The sequence below is a fragment of the Trichogramma pretiosum genome, unplaced genomic scaffold (assembly GCF_000599845.2).
Source record: "Trichogramma pretiosum strain Unisexual culture from Peru unplaced genomic scaffold, Tpre_2.0 scaffold33, whole genome shotgun sequence".
In the NCBI taxonomy this organism is placed as follows: domain Eukaryota; kingdom Metazoa; phylum Arthropoda; class Insecta; order Hymenoptera; family Trichogrammatidae; genus Trichogramma; species Trichogramma pretiosum.
Genome location: NW_019641610.1, coordinates 841,202 through 861,433, shown reverse-complemented (window position 1 = coordinate 861,433; position 20,232 = coordinate 841,202). Strand labels below are relative to the sequence as shown.

General features: G+C 33.5%; 6 protein-coding genes across 8 annotated transcripts; 3 read left to right on the top strand and 3 right to left on the bottom strand.

Moving 5' to 3' along the window:
- Positions 1-818: 818 nt before the first annotated feature.
- LOC106648875 (ribosome biogenesis protein NOP53-like) lies at positions 819-2,762 on the bottom strand. The gene is made up of 3 exons (XM_014366019.2): positions 1,823-2,762; positions 1,082-1,572; positions 819-985 (listed from the first exon to the last, which is right to left on the bottom strand). Exons 1-3 carry the CDS (start codon positions 2,561-2,563, stop codon positions 889-891), a joined length of 1,329 nt encoding a protein of 442 aa, XP_014221505.2. The 5' UTR covers positions 2,564-2,762; the 3' UTR covers positions 819-888.
- A 701-nt stretch (positions 2,763-3,463) lies between these two features.
- Positions 3,464-6,553, bottom strand: LOC106648851 (neprilysin-2-like). The gene is made up of 9 exons (XM_014365984.2): positions 6,176-6,553; positions 6,011-6,073; positions 5,670-5,915; positions 5,370-5,581; positions 5,100-5,273; positions 4,552-5,031; positions 4,187-4,481; positions 3,882-4,129; positions 3,464-3,805 (listed from the first exon to the last, which is right to left on the bottom strand). Exons 1-9 carry the CDS (start codon positions 6,264-6,266, stop codon positions 3,464-3,466), a joined length of 2,151 nt encoding a protein of 716 aa, XP_014221470.1. The 5' UTR covers positions 6,267-6,553.
- Positions 6,554-7,694: 1,141 nt separating this feature from the next.
- On the top strand, positions 7,695-10,649 carry LOC106648699 (neprilysin-2-like). Its single transcript, XM_023458573.1, has 10 exons — positions 7,695-7,789; positions 7,866-7,913; positions 7,986-8,231; positions 8,295-8,506; positions 8,601-8,777; positions 9,021-9,361; positions 9,436-9,595; positions 9,657-9,948; positions 10,006-10,256; positions 10,311-10,649. Exons 1-10 carry the CDS (start codon positions 7,717-7,719, stop codon positions 10,647-10,649), a joined length of 2,139 nt encoding a protein of 712 aa, XP_023314341.1. The 5' UTR covers positions 7,695-7,716.
- Positions 10,650-12,240: 1,591 nt separating this feature from the next.
- On the top strand, positions 12,241-13,631 carry LOC106648873 (protein FAM192A). 2 transcript variants are annotated; one of them, XM_014366016.2, is made up of 6 exons: positions 12,241-12,454; positions 12,557-12,655; positions 12,824-13,037; positions 13,108-13,172; positions 13,246-13,317; positions 13,399-13,630. In XM_014366016.2, exons 1-6 carry the CDS (start codon positions 12,358-12,360, stop codon positions 13,584-13,586), a joined length of 735 nt encoding a protein of 244 aa, XP_014221502.1. In that variant the 5' UTR covers positions 12,241-12,357; the 3' UTR covers positions 13,587-13,630. The 2 variants fall into 2 exon arrangements, with proteins under 2 accessions (XP_014221502.1, XP_014221501.1); XM_014366015.2 differs by having other exon boundaries at positions 13,246-13,631.
- Positions 13,632-13,674: 43 nt separating this feature from the next.
- LOC106648824 (protein sly1 homolog) lies at positions 13,675-17,259 on the bottom strand. Its single transcript, XM_014365938.2, has 11 exons — positions 16,776-17,259; positions 16,300-16,459; positions 16,008-16,221; positions 15,851-15,938; positions 15,543-15,777; positions 15,157-15,475; positions 14,948-15,083; positions 14,619-14,880; positions 14,394-14,532; positions 14,118-14,321; positions 13,675-13,961 (listed from the first exon to the last, which is right to left on the bottom strand). Exons 1-11 carry the CDS (start codon positions 16,801-16,803, stop codon positions 13,851-13,853), a joined length of 1,896 nt encoding a protein of 631 aa, XP_014221424.1. The 5' UTR covers positions 16,804-17,259; the 3' UTR covers positions 13,675-13,850.
- A 228-nt stretch (positions 17,260-17,487) lies between these two features.
- On the top strand, positions 17,488-20,176 carry LOC106648827 (protein phosphatase inhibitor 2-like). Of its 2 annotated transcripts, XM_014365942.2 has the most exons (5): positions 17,488-17,995; positions 18,060-18,344; positions 18,648-18,812; positions 18,911-18,990; positions 19,064-20,176. In XM_014365942.2, the coding sequence occupies exons 2-5, from the start codon at positions 18,265-18,267 to the stop codon at positions 19,315-19,317; spliced, it is 579 nt and encodes a 192-aa protein (XP_014221428.1). In that variant the 5' UTR covers positions 17,488-17,995; positions 18,060-18,264; the 3' UTR covers positions 19,318-20,176. The 2 variants fall into 2 exon arrangements, with proteins under 2 accessions (XP_014221428.1, XP_014221427.1); XM_014365941.2 differs by having other exon boundaries at positions 17,488-18,344.
- The last annotated feature ends 56 nt before the right edge of the window (positions 20,177-20,232 follow it).

The following is a 20,232-nucleotide window of genomic DNA, read 5'->3' as shown; positions in this document are numbered from 1 at the left end:
AACCATCACCAAACTTTATCAGAAGTTGTATTTTGATGAACATATTACAATGTTGGCCTAAGCGCTGGAGACGAACACATTTATTTTTTGACTTTTATGCTATTTTCACTTTTAGATTGAGCAGAAGCTTATGAATTATTTTTAACGAATTCCTCATCAAATTTTACATTAAAAATCATGTTTCAATAATTTTTTCATATTCACCCTAGGAAATCAGAATAAAATTGGAAAAATCAAATTCCAACTTTGAGATCCTGTAGATCCATGAGGAATGGACCTAGAGGTCTAAACATATCAGGATTTTCATTTTTCAATGTACTTTTCAAAAGTACATACTTTGATTCAATCACTGCCACGGTTGATGTGATATTACTTATCACTACCGTTATGAACCACAAGTTTGATACAAGGTCAAATATAGAACTATAAAATAATTGATGAATTTGAATAAACATCCAATAAAAAATTATTTTCAACGATACATCCATTGCTAAAACATTTTTTTAAATTTCTTAAAAAGAAGAATAAAAATCCAATTTCAAAAAGGATAAAAATCAACTTTCTATTATATCAAAAATTTCTTGACTGAATTTTATAAAAAATATAATATGATATTGTAAGGCTCCAATATATCATGAGATCATACATCAACATTCCTATGAAAACACTGATTCGACTAATTTAGAGCCATGACATTTGCCCTTACCTTTTTTACTAAATATTTTATTGATTGATTAATAGAAATGAATTGTTTTCATGAGGAAAATTTAATTATTTGGAAAATATGAGGTTTAATAAAAAAATGGCAAAAAATAAACTTTGAATAAAAATACAAACTTATATTGTACTCGTAATCACTAAAATAACAATAAATTATACAATACTAATTTATTTAACTTTCTTGCCTATTGCTTGGTTGATTAGTTTTTGATCAATTTTATGATCTGCTTTTACAAATTTCTTGATCTTAGCCTTATCCTTTTTCCTGTAACAAAAAAAATTTCAATATTTTAGTTCAAGATTTTCTTTCTAGTTTTTTTTTTTTTTTTGTTCTAATTTAAAATTAAAAATTTGTACTTACAGAACAAGAGAGCTTGGTGCCACAATATTACGTTGTTGCAGAGATTTGAATCGATCTTTCAATATATTGCCCACTGGTTGGATACTTCTTAAACTTCCTACGAGTTCTTCGCTCAATTGAAACTCTTGTTCTAATGGTTCAAATTTCTTTTTACTCAAGACCTTTGTTTTAAGATTTTCTGTTTTCTTTGCCTCTTCTCTCTTTTGTTTGAGAATTTTATTTTTTTCTTCTATTTTTTTCAATTTGTTTGTTATTTGTGATAAATGATAAACATCTGCAACTTTCTTTTTTTCTAATTTTTCAATCAATTTTTGGCGTCTTAGCTGTTTTTCTGTCTTCTGTCTGTTACGTTGAGCTTGTGTTTTCTTCTTTCGCTCTTTCGATCTCTTTTCAATTTGTTCATTATTTTCTGTTTCCGTATCTTCTTCTTCTTCTTCTTCTCCCTCATCTTGATCCAATATAAAAGGTTCTAACTCATCAGTTACTGGAACCTAAAAAATATACATAAAAAATTATACTTGACTGAATATAATTAGCCATTAGATTTTATTGCATTGAAGATGATCTTATATAACAACATTTTTCATAATCATTCTAAGATTATACAAGAGTCTACAAGATTATACTAAGTATAAAACATAGTTTAATAAAATAATCATATCGATTTAAAGAAAATTTTTTTCCATGAAAATTTAATATAGAATAATTGTTGGGGATAACATTTTGTTGAACATTTATTACCTTTTTGAAGATTGCATGAGTAACACGGTTCAAGTGCTTTTCTTCTTTGATCAATTTTCGTTCATCATCTGCAAGTTTTTTCAAAAGATCTTGATGATCTTTATAAGCAGGATTATATGATGTACCTGGATGTGATACATTCACAGCAGGTAATGCCGAAGGTTTCTTTAATAAAGAAGTAGGAACCCTTTTGAGTTTACGACCAGTATTTGCTAGAGTATGAGTTACAGTAATATTTTGCAACCATTCACCTTGAGGAATCTTTTCAGCAGGTTGAACATCCCAAAGATCATGGTTAACCACATCTCCCCTTTTGGGTCTATTAGCTCTTTTTTCATTTGCGAGAGATCTATTGTGCGTAGCTATTTTCTGAGTTAATGTCACTTCTTTCTTCAATCTCTTTTTAAGAGTCTTCTGTCGCTCTTCAGGTGTTCTGACCCTGTTTCTCTTTACAAGTGGATCAGAAACAGATGAATACTCTGTTAAAATGCTAAAACACTTTGGTTGACTGTAAATTAAAGCATCCCTATACTGTTTTTTACTAATTTTTTCTTGCTTGGTATCATCAAAAAATAGTTCTGAGTCCTTTTTAGCAGAAAGAGAACCACCCAATCTTTCTTCCAACAAACTTTCTTGTAAGTGACTGTCTATATCTTGTGTATCTATTTTTTTCCATGATTTTTTCTTGTTTTTGGAAATTCTCACTTTTTTCAAGGTTGGTTTCACTTTTAAGACAGACATTATGAAAAAATAATTACTGTTTTTTCTTTTATGATTAAATTGATCGTAAATTCTTATATTAGATTGAATTTTATTAATTTATTGAATTTTATTAATTTATCAATTGAATATTATTAGATTGAATCTTAAATTCCTTGCATGTGCATAAAACACATGGAGAATCAGAATATATCACACCGCTACACGTGCTGACGACGACGGCAGAGTCGACTCTTAACCAATGCGCGCGCGCACAAAAAATATAGAGACAGTAGCGTGCATGACTGCAGACAGAACAGAATGACTAAAATAGGCGGTGATTTCAAATACTTCGAATAATAAAAATGATTCCTTTTTGAATTATCATGTATACCATATTATTATATCAGTACTATGTAGTTAAACAAAGATTTCAATTATTAATAAAATACTAAAAAATTGCATTTTTATCAATAACTATTATAAATGTTCACTCTACTCTACGGATCTATAATATCTATAACTCTACGGATAATTAAATAAATATAACCAGTCTTGGTCAAATTTCAATTCATAAAAATGTGAATTACATTTGAATCAATCATTAAAGTTCATAAATTAATTGGAGAAAAACTACTTATGACGATGATGTTCAATCGATCAAATAAAATTGTTACTTTCAGCTTGGGAACTCATGAAAAATAGCATTCAAGCACTTGGAAATTTTTCACTTACTTAGATAAATAATAAACTGTTTTATATCTGGGAAGGGATTATTTCATTTAATTGGTTTAGTAGAAAATGAATTTAGGTTAAACCAATCAAGGGACGAAATATTACGTCACTTAAGATGAGTTTAAATTATTTAAAACGATTTCAATAGCAATTTTTTTATTTTCATTGAAAATTTATAGTTTTAGGAATTAATCTGCAAATATCAGATTACCAAATTACACATTTTTTTTCTGGATTCATTCTCGAGCCTAATGGGCATTTAAAATCTTGGGCAAACTCTTTGACATTGGAAAATGATATGATAACTCTTGCATTTTCGGGACTATGCGTATCCGAGGACAATAGATTTTTTAGATACTCTGGCCGCTTTTTACTGCACCAAGTACTCGCTGCGCTTATCCAAAATAATTGTTTGGGCGTATAATCTAGGTTTGCGAGACCAGGTTCGGTAATCTTATTGCTGATGGTGTAATCGTTATAAGCGTAATACGCAGCTCGGAAACCACCATTATCGGCAATGTTTTCTGCTTGAGTTACTACTCCGTTTACCTGCAGCACAAAATTTCTGTATAATTCACGCATTTTCCTATAGTTTATATAAAATGTCGTAAGTTTAATGGATTACATTGAGTCCAACTTCTTTGACTGTAAAATTGTTGTACTGGTCGATGAAACATTCAGTCTTTTTAAAGAATTCTTTTTCCGTTGCAGTGTCCCACCAATTATTTTCGTTGCCATATTTATCATATTTTCGACCATGGGTATCGAAACCGTGAAATATTTCATGCGCTATCGAGCTAGCTACTGACCCATAATTTAAATATTGAGGTCTATTCGATCGGTAAAATGCCCTTAAAAATCCAAGTGGAATTTCTGGAAAAATATTTCAGCTTTATGTAAATAATCACAACAAAATGAAAGTATGTGTACCTATTGTATTTCGCCGCAATGTGTAGAAAGCATTGACCCAAGCGACGTTTTGATTGAAAGTCCAATTGGACACATCCCTAGCTTTTTTTCTCAATTTTTTTTGATTGTGTCTGTATAAGAAACGCGTGACATTTAAAGCGCTCTCTAATGAACTTCCACGATGAATCTGAAGATCCTTGTAGTAATTCTCAATCAATACATCGTTCATCAATTCTTCGACGTAGCCAATTGAAAAATTCATAGACGATAGCTTTTCCAAAGCTGCTGTGCGAGTTTTGTCATCCATCCAATCAACCTGAAGTAGAAAAAATATTATTTCAGAATTAAATTTTATGTAGAATGAAATACGTTTACAAATACTTTACTGCCTGCAAACTCATTCCGATTAACCTTCTGAGGTGTTCAATCATATCAGAAACATTAGATATCATTTGCTTATTGAAATTTCTCCTAATATACATAGATCCTATAGCTATCGGAAATAGCTGCATAATTTCATTTAAACACTGGGAAGGAAAGTCGATACTTTTTTTGGCCCCATCGATTTTTGCCTGAAATTCTTGCACCGAATTTCTGAAATCTCGTGGACTGAATGGCAAAATTGATCGTACAATTTGCCAACCTAAATAATTAGCTATAACTCTTTGCGGAGTTGTCTTGAGCAGGTCTTCCAATTTTGGCAAAAAATCCGCATTGACCACACTAATTATTTCAGTTTCATCGATAACTATTTCACTGAGTGTGTCGTTAATCACCTTTAACCATGGAATCGCCGAATATTTGTTCGACAAATCTTTGATTGATATATAACTTTCCGTTTCTGTTTCATTTTTTAATTTAGAAAGCTACAAAATAAATGTAGTAATGAATAACACTTGAGGGAATGGCAATTAAATATATGTAAAGTACTAACTTGATAAAATTGTTTTTCGAACTCGAGAACTTTTTGCATTTCCAGTTTAGCGAAATCTCTATTAGCACCTAGTTTTACTGTAACGTTAATCATGAAATCACGATAGGCCTTGTAAAGATCGTTATCTGAATTGTCTAAAAATGTTGCTAGGAGTGCGTCATGAAAACTGAGTAACTAAGCCATGAAGACATTAGCCGTTAATAGTAAATAAATAAAATGATAAAAAATCGTATTAATTTTTAGCCACAGACCTTATACAATTTTACTAACCTTAATAATGTTTCTCGACGAATTTCTATTATCCGGCTGAACAGCAATGATAACAGGAAATATCAAGATAAACTTTTCCCCTAATTTATTAATACTCTCTGACCAGTTCCACGTATTTTCATCCCATTGAGATTTGTCTTGTAAAACCGGCCAACCGCCAAAAGCCCTAAAAATCTTGAAAAAAGGCTCGGTGCCATCTCTTTCGATGCGACCTTAAAGAAACGAGATTTGTTAATAGATTTGTTAATATCCGCCGGAATAAGGTATAAAATAAGTGGAATACATAATTGGGATACTCACGTACGTTGATGCAGTTTTCATAAAAGATTTTGACTTTTTTAAAGGCACTCAGCTCGTTGGGCTTGACTCTTTCCCGAAGTTCTCGAAACAGCTCCCTCAGTATCTTCGACTGGGCTATACTGAACGGATTGATCGTTATCGACTCGTCCGATATGTTTTGCTTTTTCATGAAATTGCCGCAGACGAATTGATAAAAGTTGTCGCAAGGATCGACGCTCTCGTCGATGATGTCGATCAGGCGAGCAGCTACAAGGTTCACCAACATTTCGGATAATTTTCTTCAATGATATCCCATTGAAGAGGACGCGTGTATTATGTAAAGCATTCGCAAGTTTTCTTACCTTCGGCCAAACATGCCGCGGTCGTGCATTTTCTCTGGCACTGGTCCGGCGAAGTACTGCACACTGCAATTACAAATGAATTGGTTTGGATGAAATTGCGCCTCGCGCAAAAAGCTTGACATCCGATCTGCTACGATACAGGTGTATATATTTCATGAGACTCACGAGACTGGCTAGAGGTTGCAGCTCTCGCTGAAACTCGCAGAAAACAGAGCAGGAGATTGATGCACGTTAAGGAGACCGCACTCGTGATCATATTTTCTATGTGCGTCAAAGCGCTCGCTTTTGCACAACTTAATAACAATGCAGGAGCTCGCGCGACGTCGTACTTGTTGCTTCGAGCCGACGAGATTTTTTCATGTCCAACTTTCGGGCACGAAGATTGAAAAAAAATTGATCCTTCGGCTTCCGGTACTGGCGACTTATAAGCTTGCTATTAACGTATAATTAAGGAACTCCGTTGTGACACCGCCACGCGCTCTATCAATAAATTATGTATATATATCGTTGATGTCACGCTCTCTAACTTGATCTCGTTGCAAAGGCGTTGATGCACAGCGATCCCAGCAGCAGCAGCGGCCGCAATAGTAGTAGTAGTAGTAGTAGTAGTAGTTCAAGTAGATAGTAGGAGTAGTATCACCGACACAATCAATAAATATAGCTTATTCTGCATATTGAATAAAGGCACCCGTGCGCTGCACTCGACGAATGAGCTCGAGCACACGTTCGGATCGTCGCGCTATATACACGATTGGCTCGAAGATCGCAGATTAAGAGGATCGGTGTGCGAATGAAAAACGAGCCTAGATCAAAAAAATTTCTCGGATTATCCATTGCGCACAGCTTTTCCAGCGCGGCAAAGATCGATAAGAATTTTATTTATACCTCTCTTTATTTTTCTCAAGAACGCAACAGTTTCGAGATGAATCATTGTGACTCGAGATCGAAGATGCTTAGAAACTTCCTGTATCGTGTCTAATTATACGTGGCAATCGTGTAATGTTGATCGTGCTTAGGTCATAGCGCGCACTTGCCTGGCTATCGCTGCGTCGACCAGCTACCCAATTTTATCCTTCAGATATACAAGTGTTAAATTGCATTTTCTTTATAGTCATGTCCAAATTCGACGACTAATTGATTTAAATTTTTTTACGATAAATTATACTAGAATTTTGGCTTGGCGTAGGATTTAGTAGCTTTGTAACGGTACCACCCTCTCATCTTGTAGTTGTTACTCAAAAGGAAAACTGTATAAGGAAAAAATACGAATACTCAAAATCATAGAATTGTTCGATACCTTGCTAAACTCGAATGATTATTCTTTTAATGTTGCTACATCGATACTGAAAATTTTTCATTCCAAGATGCTCAAACGATAGTTTTGTCCATTATTCGGTTTTCAAACATTCCCTCTTGATTAAAATGTGTGCTGTTGAGTTAAAAAATGACAACAGCATAGTGAAGGCTTTTTTGAAAAGAAATCTATAAAATAAGTATTAAAAAATTAACGAGCTTGGCAAATCGGTGAAAAACTTCGTGAATGCAACTTTTAATGACTAAAGCATGCTGTTGACTGAGAGTTACATCGGTATTTTTACATTGAATCAATTCGTTACATCTAATTAAATCAAAACGTTTTGAAAATCCAACCGTCAAATGTGCTTTGTACGTTTTTCGTATTTTATGCAAAACTATTATACCGGATAATGAAGCTAATCGAGCTATTAACAATTATTTTTCAATCAACGATAGTACTTACGAATTTTTATTTAATTTCAGGTAAGAAAATAAAAAACTAAAATTATAATTATATTAATAAAAGAAGAGTTGATAACTGTTCGGAAATTGTCTATAGCTTCATCAAATGGAAGCGAATGTCAAACCACTGGCTGCCAGGATGCAGGTAACGTTCCGTACCAGATTGAAAAAAAATTATTGCAATATAATCGTGATGTAATTTCAAAAAACATTTTAGCCAAGCTGGTCAAGGGCAATATTGACACGAGTAAGCAACCTTGCGAAAATTTTTACAGCTTCGCGTGCGGTGGTTTCGTCAAAACTGCCCGTATTTCAAAGAATCAGGACGTCGTCGACCATATCAGTCTGACGCAGGAGAAAGTGCGCAAAGAGCTCGGCCAAATGCTCGAGGAAAGCATCAGTTCAAAGGAGCCGAGGACCTTCAAATTGGTCAAGCAATTTTACAAAGCCTGTATGGACGAAGGTAATTACATCAACCAGTGTCATATTGGGATAGTTTATAGATATCAGCTCAATGGATTTTCAGCTAGCATCGAGAAAAAAGGCATTGCGAGTGTGTTGAATTATACGCGCAAACTCGGAGGATGGCCTGTGCTGATGGGTGACTTCTGGAACTCGAGTGGATTCGACGTTTCGGAAACTTTGTACCAAATGCGTAGGATCGGTTTACGGCCCAACGCCATTATGGACCTTTTCGTTTTCAGCGATATCAATGATACCTCGACCAATGTACTTTACGTAAGAAACAAGACGATTTCGTCTTTTAATCATGTTATCTGTTAAATTTTTAGCTCATTTGTATGTACTCATGGTAAATACCACCTTTTGTCAGATCGATAGCCCCCGTCTTACAGTGCATTCGGAAGATTACAGACAAGGTTTTCTCAGTAAAAAAATTCAGGCCTATTACCAATACATGGTAGAAATAGCGACTTGGTTTGGAGCTCAAGAGGCGAACGCCGTTGTACAAATGAGAAAAGTCCTGGAGGTCGAAAAAGCCTTCGCAAGTGTGAGTGTTACAAATTAAAAATCGTATTCATTATCTGGATTCTGCTGAATATGATACATGAGAGTTCGTCATGATTATAAAGCACTTTCATTTCGTCTTGACCAGTAATTCTAAATCCAAAAATAAAGTTTTTTTGTTCAAATTCTACAAAACAAAGGAAATGTTTCGATTACAGACATCAATCTGAGTTCAAACATTTTCTGAAGGTTTTGGGATTATTTTGAAGAATATAACCGATTTCAGGCAGCTGGAATATTTACGTCAGACTTATCTGGCAATAATATTCCTGTAGGAGAGCTTGCTAAAAAAATTCCATCCTTGAACTTGTACCAATACCTGCAAGTCATGACCGAACCAATCGAGAAAATCGACTTGGATAAAAATTTACGCATTGTGGAGCCGGATTATTTAATATCGCTCGAGCACATTTTACACTCGACTCCTAAACGAGCCATGGCCAACTATTTGATTTGGAAAATGGTTGAACAATTCGTGCCTCATTTGACGAAAAAATTTCGAATGAGATATCACGAATTCATGATACAAAAGTCTGACAGGAGTTCGGCGACTAAAAATATAAAAAGGTAGCTGTGAGAGCAAATTTTTAAGGGTGCTAATGTCGTAGATTCGCATTTGATATCCCGATTACGATTTTAAGGCACGAGCAGTGTATCGATTTGCTGGCGGACGATCGCAACGGCTTGATGGTTGGGCTTGGCTCGATGTACGTCAAAAAGCATGCCAGTAGCTTATCGAAAGAGGATTTGAAAATTATCGTAAACGATGTCACCGATTCATTTAAAGATGTCATTGGAAAGGTTTGAATTTTGGTAATGAATATAATCCTTCAGACTTTCACTCGTATTCAATATTATACAGGCGGACTGGCTCGACCAGAATTCGCGAAAAGCAGCCGTGGACAAAGTGACGTTCATGGGTCACGTCATTGGCTATCCAAACGACATGATTAATGATCAAAAACTTGATTCTTACACCAAGTCGCTGAATCTGTCCGCGAACGACGCAGTGAAGAATTTCCTGAACTTGCAGCGTTTCCACTACGAGCATTCGCTGGCGAATCTGCGAAAACCGTCCAACCGACTGTTGTGGACCGTCCTCTCGGAATCCATCAGAGTCAACGCTTATTACTACAAAACTCAGAATATATTTGGTTAGTAGGAGGAGATAGATTAGCTGATTGACCTTAATTGACGCCAATGTGTTAAAGTTGTTCTAGCGGCGATGCTACAGCCACCAATCTACAATCCAGACTGGCCAGCTTACGCCAAATACGGCAGCATTGGTTTCATCGTGGCCCACGAAATGATGCACGCCTTCGATACGGAATCTTACAAGCTCGATAAGACGGGCTCGTTGAAAAAATGGATGTCACCCGCTTCCGAAAGCAGCTACTTTCAATTGACCCAATGCCTCACTAAACAGTATCACAATTTCAAAGACGAAGATAATGGTTTGAGGGTGGGTAAATATAGCCTGATTGATGATTTTTCACTCACCCCACGTTGACCACAGGTTGATGAATTTCGATCTCTGAACGACAACATAGCAGACAACGGCGGCTTGAAAGTGGCTCACATCGCTTACAAAAAGTGGATAAAAAAGAACAAGGAGGAGGACAAATTGCCGGGACTCGATTACACTCCTGAGCAGTTGTTCTGGATCACGGCGATGAGCTTTTTGTGCAGCAAAAAGACCTACGAGCGACTTTTCGACGACTTCGTGCTGGAAGATCATACGCCCGATGAGTTTCGAGCCATCGGTATGCTTATGAACTCCCGATCGTTCGCCAAAGATTTTCAATGTCCGGCAAACTCGCGCATGAATCCAACTGATAAGTGCACTATTTGGTAGTCAGATCTTACTTTTTTTATTTAATTAAATCGTGTATTGATTGTACTTCTTCAATAAATACAATAAATTACTTCTTCGCCCTTTCCTTTTCCTCTATAGTGATGAGAGATGCGCCAAATTTCTCTATAACTAACAAAATGTTTTGGCTTGTAGTCGCAATCTGCATCCACAGAGTTAGATTTTTGCAAGCAACTGATTTGCCTACTGAACTTCTCTAAAAAATTAAAGCGACCTTTAAGGATTCAAAGGGGGCTAAAAATCGATACGCTCTGAATGTTACGACAAGCGAGGTGCATTTTGTAAATTTTCTGGCGTAAAACTCCAAAAAACGCAAAAGAAAGAAATTTTACATGCAAAGTATACAAATAGGCTCACGGAAACAGCTGTATATCAGTGAATAATTAAAATTTTTAAGTCTTAAAAAATGCATTGGAAATGGGTCGAAAATACTACTAGAAAATAAATTTTTTTTTCGATTTTAAGCCCCCTTTGAGTCCATAAATATTGATTTCAAATCATCTTTTTTTTATGAGACATATAAAGACCATATTAACACTAAACATTCAAAATTATCTTGTGCAATACATAGGTTGTTTAAGTTATTACATAGAAAGCCATATATTTGTTTAATACAGTTTATACTTAATAATATTAGATAAATTTGGAAAATCAAAACATAGCGAACAATATTCAAAGTCTTGGTTAGCGTGTCTTTAAAAATATTAAAATGTTTATTACCCTTACCTCATTTGGAAGTCGTGTCTATAAGATTAAGGTTGATTGCCCTTCAATGACATTTTGCCACTGATCCATGCTAGAGATAAACAGTAGACACTCGTGTAAATGTCTAATTCGTCCATAGGACGAGGTACTTGACCGCACGATACTAATCCAACGATTTAGATTATTTTAGATTTATCCAACGATTTGCCCATTTGACACTAAAGGACCGCTGCTGTCACCCTGTCATTTGTATGAAACAAGTACTACTGAACACTTAATAAATTCTCATCATAATTTTTTGAAAAATGATGAAAAACACTAGGAAGAATTGAATAATTCAATGAGATTTATTGAATGATTATTAATTAATATTAATTCTTGCTTTGAGAATGAATCAATTCAATGTAAAAAAACATGTTCTCATTTCAAACAATTTCTAAAATTCTTGAATTGTTTTCAAGACTGAACATATTTTTTATTTTACTTTCAAGTTTTTTATCAATGAAAATGAATAAATAGTAAGCATCAACACTTGTTAAGAAAACAATTTATTTTGAAAGCGGCAGTAAAAAATTAAATACAACAGTCAACTCATAATTTTAAATTTTCATCGACATATGATTCAAGTTATCCACTAGTGTAAATAAAACTTTGATTTATAATCTATTGAAATAAAAAAAAAGAGAAATGTTAGTTAGCACTTGTGTGTCTAAAGTATTCATACGAAAACTGCACAAGCATCAAGCACATACAGCTTTCGAGTGTTATATAGTATGTACTTGGCGCCCTTATCCAGTAATAAAGTATTTTAATTTCCCGCCGATAGGTCTCGCATGTTAACAGTTAACGTCATGCTTCATGTTATTATAATATCTAGTTCAGAAGACAGATAAACTTGAATGATCGTGTTGCTTTCAAGAACCAAATAACGCGTATAGCCAGTCATTTTTGAGTTAATTGTTGAAGTGAAAAAATAATCTTAAAAATGAGCAGTGGTTTTATTTCTGCGACTGAACTTGCCGAACAACGCAAAAGACGTCAAGAAGAGTGGGAAAGAGTACGAACAGCTGATCAACCCGCAGGTTAGAAAACAAGCTAAATTACTATTTTTCTGAAATTAATTTTCTCCTATAAATAACAATTGTTAAATATTAACTTCAAATGTATTTGTGTAATTTTTTCAGAGGCTCCAGAGGAGCAGTATGATCCAAGATGTCTCTTTGACAGGTTGCAGGAGCAAAAAAACAAAAAAGATGCTGAATATGAGGAAGCTCACAAACTAAGTATGTTCGATTTTCGTTTATTTTCCATTTCAATTAAGTATAACTTATCAATTTTTAACTACTTTGGAAGTTAAGTTTGAAACTTAAAACATTGATTAAAGATAAAAAAAAAAACAAGCTTTCTGAAATATTTCAAATCAATTGATATGATTGTTTTGTTTCTTTAAGAAAATATGATAAAAGGTCTGGATGATGATGAAGTGGAATTTTTAGACCTAGTAGACAGACAAAAAATGGATGAAGAGCGAAAAAAACACCTAGAAGAAGAAAAAGAAATGCGTGAATTCAAAGAAAAAGTTGCTTCTTTACAAGAAAAAAGCTTAGATGCGCGATTAAAACAAGAATTAAAGCAACCCCAATTGACTAATAGAGTGACAGTCAGGTAAATTCATGGTAAATGTGATTTGAGTTATTAATTACCTCAATCTTATATATATTTAACAAATTTTCAGCAATAAAAATTCACAACTAAAGCTGTTGGCAGGTGTAGTTAAAAAACCTATGAAATCAAGCGGTGGTAAGATTTCATTATGTCCATAAATATATAATTTTAATAATTATTATTAACAATTAACATTGTGTACAAGCAGGATCTCCTCCCAAAGTAGGTGAAAAAAGGAAATTATCTGATAGTGAAAAAACTGAAGATAATTCTCAAAAAAGTGAGAATAATCATGGAATAATTACTACTAACCAAAACTCAAATCAAACAACCAAGAATAATGTTATCACTGTTTCTTCAGATGATCCAGAATTCAAGTCTGGTGCTTTAAAATGTGTAGGAATATTACCTGGATTAGGATCTTATGATAACTCAAGTGATAGTGAAGATAGTTCAGATTCTGATGATGATGAAGTGCATTGTAAAAAATCCAAGAGAGATTTTATTGGTCGCGAAACAATGAATCGAAAATTAAAAGATGAAGATTAATTTTATCTAGAATCTTAAAATTAGAATAAACATCTATTTTTAAATTAACAACGTTTTTTTAATTCTTAATTTTATACATATTACAACTTCTTCATTATTTATAATATTTGACAGTTTACAAATAATTATAAAATTCATTTAATGAAATGTATATATTCAACAGCATAAAAACTAATGGATCTATAGTATAAAGATTTATAGGATACAGAAGTATTGTGAAAAATATAGATCTCTTGCGAATATATCTACACTTGTATAAATAGATTATTGCCCTTCTTGTCCAAGTAGAGACAATTGCTTGAGAAATTGTTTAGCATTCGTCAGTGTAGTTGAACCATACACAATTTTTTTTGTTGTACCACCATTAGCTTTTTGCTAAAAAAAATTTACGGTTTCAAATCTTAATTTTGATAGTTACTGTTAAGATTAAGTTGTATGATACAAAATGGGTATATCTTGAGTAAAATATTGAATGTTCATGTTTACCCGTTATGTGTTTTCTAAATTAAAAAAAGTGTTCAATAAACATACCTTTACATAATCCATCAAATTTTGATATTCTATATAATTTCCACCTCCTACAATAAAAACTATAGCATCTTGAAATACTGTTTTATTCTTTGGAACCTGATCTGAATGTTTCAACTGCTTAGGATCAAAATAACAATAATCTTCTGTTTGAGCAGATTGTCTCATATCTACAAGCTCATCAACAATTTTGGTAACTGGTAAATTCTAAAATTCAAAAATAATTTTAAATATTGTATGTTATAAAAAAAGAATGCTCTGATGAATAAGTATTCTTACGTGTTTTTTAACAACGAGATTTTTAACTCCTTCCATGACAAAAGATGATCCTTGATTTACTAGTTTAGAGAACATACTAACAGTTTTTGTTCCACCACCTTCATAACTATTTTGGATTCCTGCAATTTTTGTATAATTCCTGCAAAATATTCAAGTGTTTCTTATTTAATATTTTATTTACTTGAAAAATAAGTTAAACATTTGCAAATAAAATAAAAACTTTACCTCCATCTTCGAAGATAAGTTAGAGGACTTAAATCACATCCAATATTTGACAAAGCATTCTCATGTTTATTATACTCGGCATCGGACATATTGGTACACAAATAATAAATTATAAAAAGTCGTAATTTATCTTCCGGTAATCCACACTCTGTGTCATTGATGATATCTAAAACGCTTTTATCCAGTGTTTGTTTACTCATAATTTTTTCTTCAATTTCAAAGAATGTGTCTAACCGTCGAGATTTTATTGAATTCAATATGCCTGTAAAATCAGAATTTTATTAAATTTTGAGCAACAATTTTCGTCATTACATTTAATAAAGATCTACCTGTTGCTATTGTTGTATGCATATCAATTAAACGTTTCATTTCCAACAGCTGTGGTAATGAATTTACTGCATTAGTTAATTTGGCTGTTGTGTCTGTCATCATAGATATGGCTTCATCACTTTCATTATCAATGCCCTAAAAATATGTCAAAAAACTCAAAACTTGTAATAAATATTTACTTTAATTAATAATAGTTTTCCAAGTATACCATTGTACTCTTTAGTCTCTTGACTTGCTGTTCATGAGAACGATATTGTTCTAGCTGTTCTTGAATAGCTTCAGCTACTGTTGGGAATGGACTGCCTTTATGACTTGCCCAAAATTTATCAGAATCATCAAGTTCACATGCACGGGTTTTAGAACGTGCACCACCACTAGCTGATTTGCCTATACTTTCTTCTACAACTAAACGATTCAATGAAAGATCCAAAACGTCATGTGCCAATGCTTGATAAGTCCAAGTATGATGAAATACTGTTGCCATATCAACACTTCTGTCCAGGATAATCAGGAGTGGTCTAACAGAACTGAAGAAAATATAAAAATATTAATAGGAATGATGTTTGAATGAACTACAAAAAAAAATTATCTTACCTAAAAAGATTATGGGGTCGAATACCTTCACCTTGAAACAATGTGTTCCTTGTATCCCAAGTATTTTCTCGTAATTTTTTATCGAGTTTTGAAGCAACCATTTCTGCTGCATTACCCCTAGGACTTCTAATAACAGGTATTGTTCCCAATGTCACAAAAACTGAGAATAAACTATCAACAATAATATCTATAATTCTATCCATTTCTGTATCTTTTATTTCTCCACGATTGAGTGCTGCAAAATACAAATTTAATTTATTTTCTTTGCTAATTTGCTTTGATAAAATCTTTAATTAAATTTTTTTTACCATGATAAGATATAATATCGCTATTTTGATGTCGGAGAATAAAAAGTTCATCTTCCAAAGAAATGAAATTTAGATACTGATCATATACCTATAAAAGAAAATTTGACATCAGCTTATTTAGAAAAAATGATGTTTTTTAATTATATGTTAATCTTACTTTGTGAATATTAGCTACAGCTCCCGCCATTAAAGCAGCTGAGGCTAAATCTTCCATCTTAGACCTATTTATAGGCGAAATAAAATTTAAATGATAAACATCATACAATTTATTTTGTAAGTCTTGGCCAATACGTCCAATATTTTCATCAGTTGGCGCACAAAAATACACAGCTGGTACTTCTGGAATAGGATCCCTGTCTGTATGGAGTTGTCTGTGATATAAAAAATGATAAGACAAATGTAAAAATTTAAATGAACTTTGCTTATTAAATGTTTAAACGTATGCTTACAAATGCAATGTGACACCTAGCTCACGAAGTTCTTTTATTGAAATAAGAGGTGAAATAATATCTTGACCTATTCTATCGTAAATTAAAACTTTCCATACTGGAACTGTAACATCTGATCTAGGTTGCGGATCATTCAAATTTAGCATCTGCTTCAGTGCAGCTGTAAAAAAAGTAATCAATTAAGAACTTGAAGTATCACAAACGATTTTAACAATTGAACCTATTTCTTAATATATGTCGAGTTGAATAACAATTGAAAAAATTGTTTACATTAATCAAGTTCCGACCATACGTCATATAAATTATGCGTAATACACAACTTCAACAGAGAAAAGGTACGGTAAAAAATGTTCGTCAAAGAATAGAAATTGAATAATTAAGTACAAATCCTTGAAAAAAGCATCGAAAAAGTATAAATTGATCCATAAGTCAAACCAAGCCGATGGATATTTAACCAAACAAGTTTGTATGTTTACCTATTTGCATTTCTCTGAGACTCGTCATTTTTTCTTTGCCTTTAAATGAACTCGCAGAGTTAGAAAAAGATGAGACGGAAAATCAGTGATGGTCACACATCGATCAGAACACCTGTAATAACTCGGAGAACAACAATTACATATCGTTAGTAGTATCGGTGAGGTGCAAAAAAGCTGACGCAGACTACACGCAGAGCGGCTCCATCATACAGTTGAGTAATGAGTCTACGTGTTGTCATATGCTACGCGTAAGTGTGTTATATGGATATGCTTGCTTATATTGAGTTCCGAGAATATGAATGCCAGCCGATTTTGTGTCAAAATTCAAGTCAGATTACATTTTCGCGAAAGCAAATTTTCATTCCTGCAATCCATTAAATAATATTCTAATGTTCAATAAAGTTCAAAATTTTTCAGATACTTATATCATTCTTTACATTTAGAAGTGAGAAATGACAGAAGTATCAAGTGAAAAATGTCTGCAGGCCTATGTCAGTACTGGCATTCAAGTTTTCAATCAATCATGGTGTTACAATTTTACATTTTGCAAAATTTTGATATTTTACATAGTATACTGGCGCTACACAAGTTGCAACGTCAATCTGTGCGCGATACGGTATCATGACGCGTCTCTGGTTAGCCGTTAGCAGTCGCGGCGCGCATACACCACCCACACCAGTATCGCGAACCACGGCTCGCCAATTACAAACTGCACATGCACATGTATACGAGGCTCGGATGCGCACGGCTGGCGCCTTCTATCATAACTCGGAAATACTTAATAACGTATATAGATTGTCGATTGCAGCAACGACTTGCAGTGCGCCTAGGCATTCTTGTCATAACGTACGTTACTGATATTGGCGCGACTCCGAAAGCTCGAGAGTCGAGCGCGTGCACCTCACACGCTCCGTCATCCCACCCCCTCGCACGATCCGACCTATTTTTTCCCTCCTTTTGTACAGCAGTAATTGAGCTCTGCGTGTACCTTCAACCCTCGTTGCCTGCACACAGTCGATCCCCCCGCACTAGTGTTTTTACAGCTCTGGAGGCTCGGCGAAAAGTGGATCAAGTGTCGTGAACGCGAGAAGCGCGCGCGAAATCGCGTGAGAACGTGATGAATGATAATATGATAAGGCGACGAGGGGTGCGCTGCTTATGCACGTAACAGGTATATTATATGCCTGTATAGGTATAACCCCCGCCAAGCAGCATTTCGGGTAAAGCCGTGAAAGCGTTGTACTTAAATTATCCTTCTTTCGAATAATCGCATACCAATTGCAGATCGCGCTCGCTTTATAGAGCGCCGTGGGATCGAGATTCGTCGTGCGTCTTGTGGAGAATATTAGCGATAGGTACTTGTGCTCGGCATAGTGTGCGTTTCGCGCTGACGACTAACTCGACTCATATCAAACGTCTATACATAAACATAGTGATACACGTGTGTTCTGAACTAATAGACTGAACCAAAAGCAACGAACGACAAAAAATGGCTGAAAATCTTGGAAAACGACCCTCGAAAGGAATTCTCAAGACATCCAGTAGCTTTGATAATCAAGAGGCTCCCAGGTATGCTACTCGTTTGCACGATTTCTATTATGTTTATCAATTGCTTTCGAGGTGTGTCAAGGTTTATACTCATTAGTTCTTTCTTTGAATGCATAATGAACTGATGACTCCATCGATGTTTTTTCTCGATCGTGCAAATTATTTGGATGCATTGACTCGTACTGGGTTATATTTTTGACTCAGATATTTAAATAATGATTACATTTAATTTTTGCAAAAAAAATAAATTAAATAGATTATCTTTAATTTAAATTAACTCCCAAATTGACTCAAAATAATAAGAGATTCTTCTTAATTATACAGAGCATCAAAAGAAACAAAATGGGATGAAATGAACATTATTGCTACATTGCATCCTGCTGACAAAGATTATGGCCACATGAAAATTGAGGAGCCCAAAACACCTTTTAATTTTGAGGGTGTTGAAAATGAAGGAGACTTCATAGATTCTTCTGCTGTAGCATCAAAGTAAGATTAATTAAATATATTCATAATTGTTCATTTAAAACTGCATGTAATTTTTCATGAATAAAATACCCAATTTAATTATATGAATTAATTATTAGACTAGAAAAAAATGTACAGCCAAGAATTTTTGAAGAATCCAGTGAAGAAGAAGAAGAGGAAGATACTCCAGAAGAGAAAGGTATTTTATTAACTAAAATTTCTTACAATATAGTGTATTGAATTAAATATGATATTACTTTTTTTACATTCAGAAAGGAAAAAGGCTTTTGAAGCTAAAAGAAAAGGTCACTACAGAGAGTGGGAAGCAGTTCAGCTTGCTCGTAAAAAACTCCTAGAAGAAGATGAAGACAAAGACGATGATGATGAAGATGATGATAAAGATGAGGATGAAGATGGCAATGATGAAGAAGATGAGCAAAATGAAGAAGAAAAAGTAGACACCAAAGATCAAAATAACACAGAAAAGTGCGTGCCATCCAGTGACAATGTAGTAAAAACAGGATGAAATAAGTTTTAATTATGCAAAAATTAATTATGCTTAGGCTAACCTAAGTTATCCAACCCGGGCAAAACATGAAATGACCATTTTAAGTATTTGAAAGGTTCTGAAATATTCTATTGCTCTATTGTGCTAATTGAAAACCTTGAATTTTGAAATATTTTTAAAGGTGTTCAACAATATGTTGATTGTTTAAATTGTTCAAAAACTTTAAAATCAATTTCTATTTTTGCCCTTGGTTCAATTTAATGCAAAGAATCAGATTCTAAATAATTTGTATTTTTTTTAACATCAGAATGCTCTATAATCCTTACATAATTTCTTTGTGATTTTTTGATCAATGTACATACTTTCATTGTGCTTCAAATTATTATTACTGCTTCAAATTTTGACAATATCATGGAGATTCTAAAGAGAACATTGAAATGTGCACTTTTTCTAAAAAAATTCACGTTTTGCTGCCAAATGGTGCCAAAATCGATTTTGATCTTTTAATTTTTAAAGATTTCATAATTTCTCAATGATTTTCGGATAATTTTTCCATAAAATTTGAAAATATTAATAAATCACAAACATTAACTAGTGATATTGTTATATTTTTAGTTCTTCAAAATTGTTAGTGAAATGAGATTTATATTTTGATAGAACTAGATGTGACCTGCACCATATTTTGAATTAAAAAAAATATGGCTTTCAGTTTACTTACAATAAATATGAAAAATCAGAGTTGCATCAATAGGAATACACTATAAGTATGATAATTTAAAAAATCTGTAGAAATTTCGTCCAAAGCTACAAAAGGTTATAGGAACCTTCATCGATATCTTCCAAAAGTAATAAACAGGAAACACCAAGCTTATTTAATTTTCTTTAAACATTTTTAAAAACAAAACGAGTTTCTACGTACGTGCACCATAACGA

Excerpts from the sequence above, each read along its gene's own strand:
- LOC106648875 (XM_014366019.2), bottom strand. The coding sequence starts at position 2,563 with ATGTCTGTCTTAAAAGTGAAACCAACCTTGAAAAAAGTGAGAATTTCC. Across the intron at positions 1,573-1,822 it reads CTCATGCAATCTTCAAAAAG|GTTCCAGTAACTGATGAGTT; the intron begins GTAATAAATGTT and ends TATATTTTTTAG. Across the intron at positions 986-1,081 it reads GCACCAAGCTCTCTTGTTCT|GAAAAAGGATAAGGCTAAGA; the intron begins GTAAGTACAAAT and ends TTTTTGTTACAG.
- LOC106648851 (XM_014365984.2), bottom strand. The coding sequence starts at position 6,266 with ATGATCACGAGTGCGGTCTCCTTAACGTGCATCAATCTCCTGCTCTGT. Across the intron at positions 5,274-5,369 it reads CGTCGAGAAACATTATTAAG|TTACTCAGTTTTCATGACGC; the intron begins GTTAGTAAAATT and ends TTCATGGCTTAG. Across the intron at positions 4,130-4,186 it reads ATTGCGGCGAAATACAATAG|AAATTCCACTTGGATTTTTA; the intron begins GTACACATACTT and ends ATATTTTTCCAG.
- LOC106648699 (XM_023458573.1), top strand. The coding sequence starts at position 7,717 with ATGAAGCTAATCGAGCTATTAACAATTATTTTTCAATCAACGATAGTA. Across the intron at positions 8,507-8,600 it reads CCTCGACCAATGTACTTTAC|ATCGATAGCCCCCGTCTTAC; the intron begins GTAAGAAACAAG and ends ACCTTTTGTCAG. Across the intron at positions 8,778-9,020 it reads TCGAAAAAGCCTTCGCAAGT|GCAGCTGGAATATTTACGTC; the intron begins GTGAGTGTTACA and ends AACCGATTTCAG.
- LOC106648873 (XM_014366015.2), top strand. The coding sequence starts at position 12,358 with ATGAGCAGTGGTTTTATTTCTGCGACTGAACTTGCCGAACAACGCAAA. Across the intron at positions 12,455-12,556 it reads AACAGCTGATCAACCCGCAG|AGGCTCCAGAGGAGCAGTAT; the intron begins GTTAGAAAACAA and ends TAATTTTTTCAG. Across the intron at positions 13,173-13,245 it reads ACCTATGAAATCAAGCGGTG|GATCTCCTCCCAAAGTAGGT; the intron begins GTAAGATTTCAT and ends GTGTACAAGCAG.
- LOC106648824 (XM_014365938.2), bottom strand. The coding sequence starts at position 16,803 with ATGACGAGTCTCAGAGAAATGCAAATAG. Across the intron at positions 15,084-15,156 it reads AGAGACTAAAGAGTACAATG|GGCATTGATAATGAAAGTGA; the intron begins GTATACTTGGAA and ends ACATATTTTTAG. Across the intron at positions 13,962-14,117 it reads ATTTGATGGATTATGTAAAG|CAAAAAGCTAATGGTGGTAC; the intron begins GTATGTTTATTG and ends AATTTTTTTTAG.
- LOC106648827 (XM_014365942.2), top strand. The coding sequence starts at position 18,265 with ATGGCTGAAAATCTTGGAAAACGACCCTCGAAAGGAATTCTCAAGACA. Across the intron at positions 18,345-18,647 it reads GATAATCAAGAGGCTCCCAG|AGCATCAAAAGAAACAAAAT; the intron begins GTATGCTACTCG and ends TTAATTATACAG. Across the intron at positions 18,813-18,910 it reads TCTTCTGCTGTAGCATCAAA|ACTAGAAAAAAATGTACAGC; the intron begins GTAAGATTAATT and ends ATTAATTATTAG.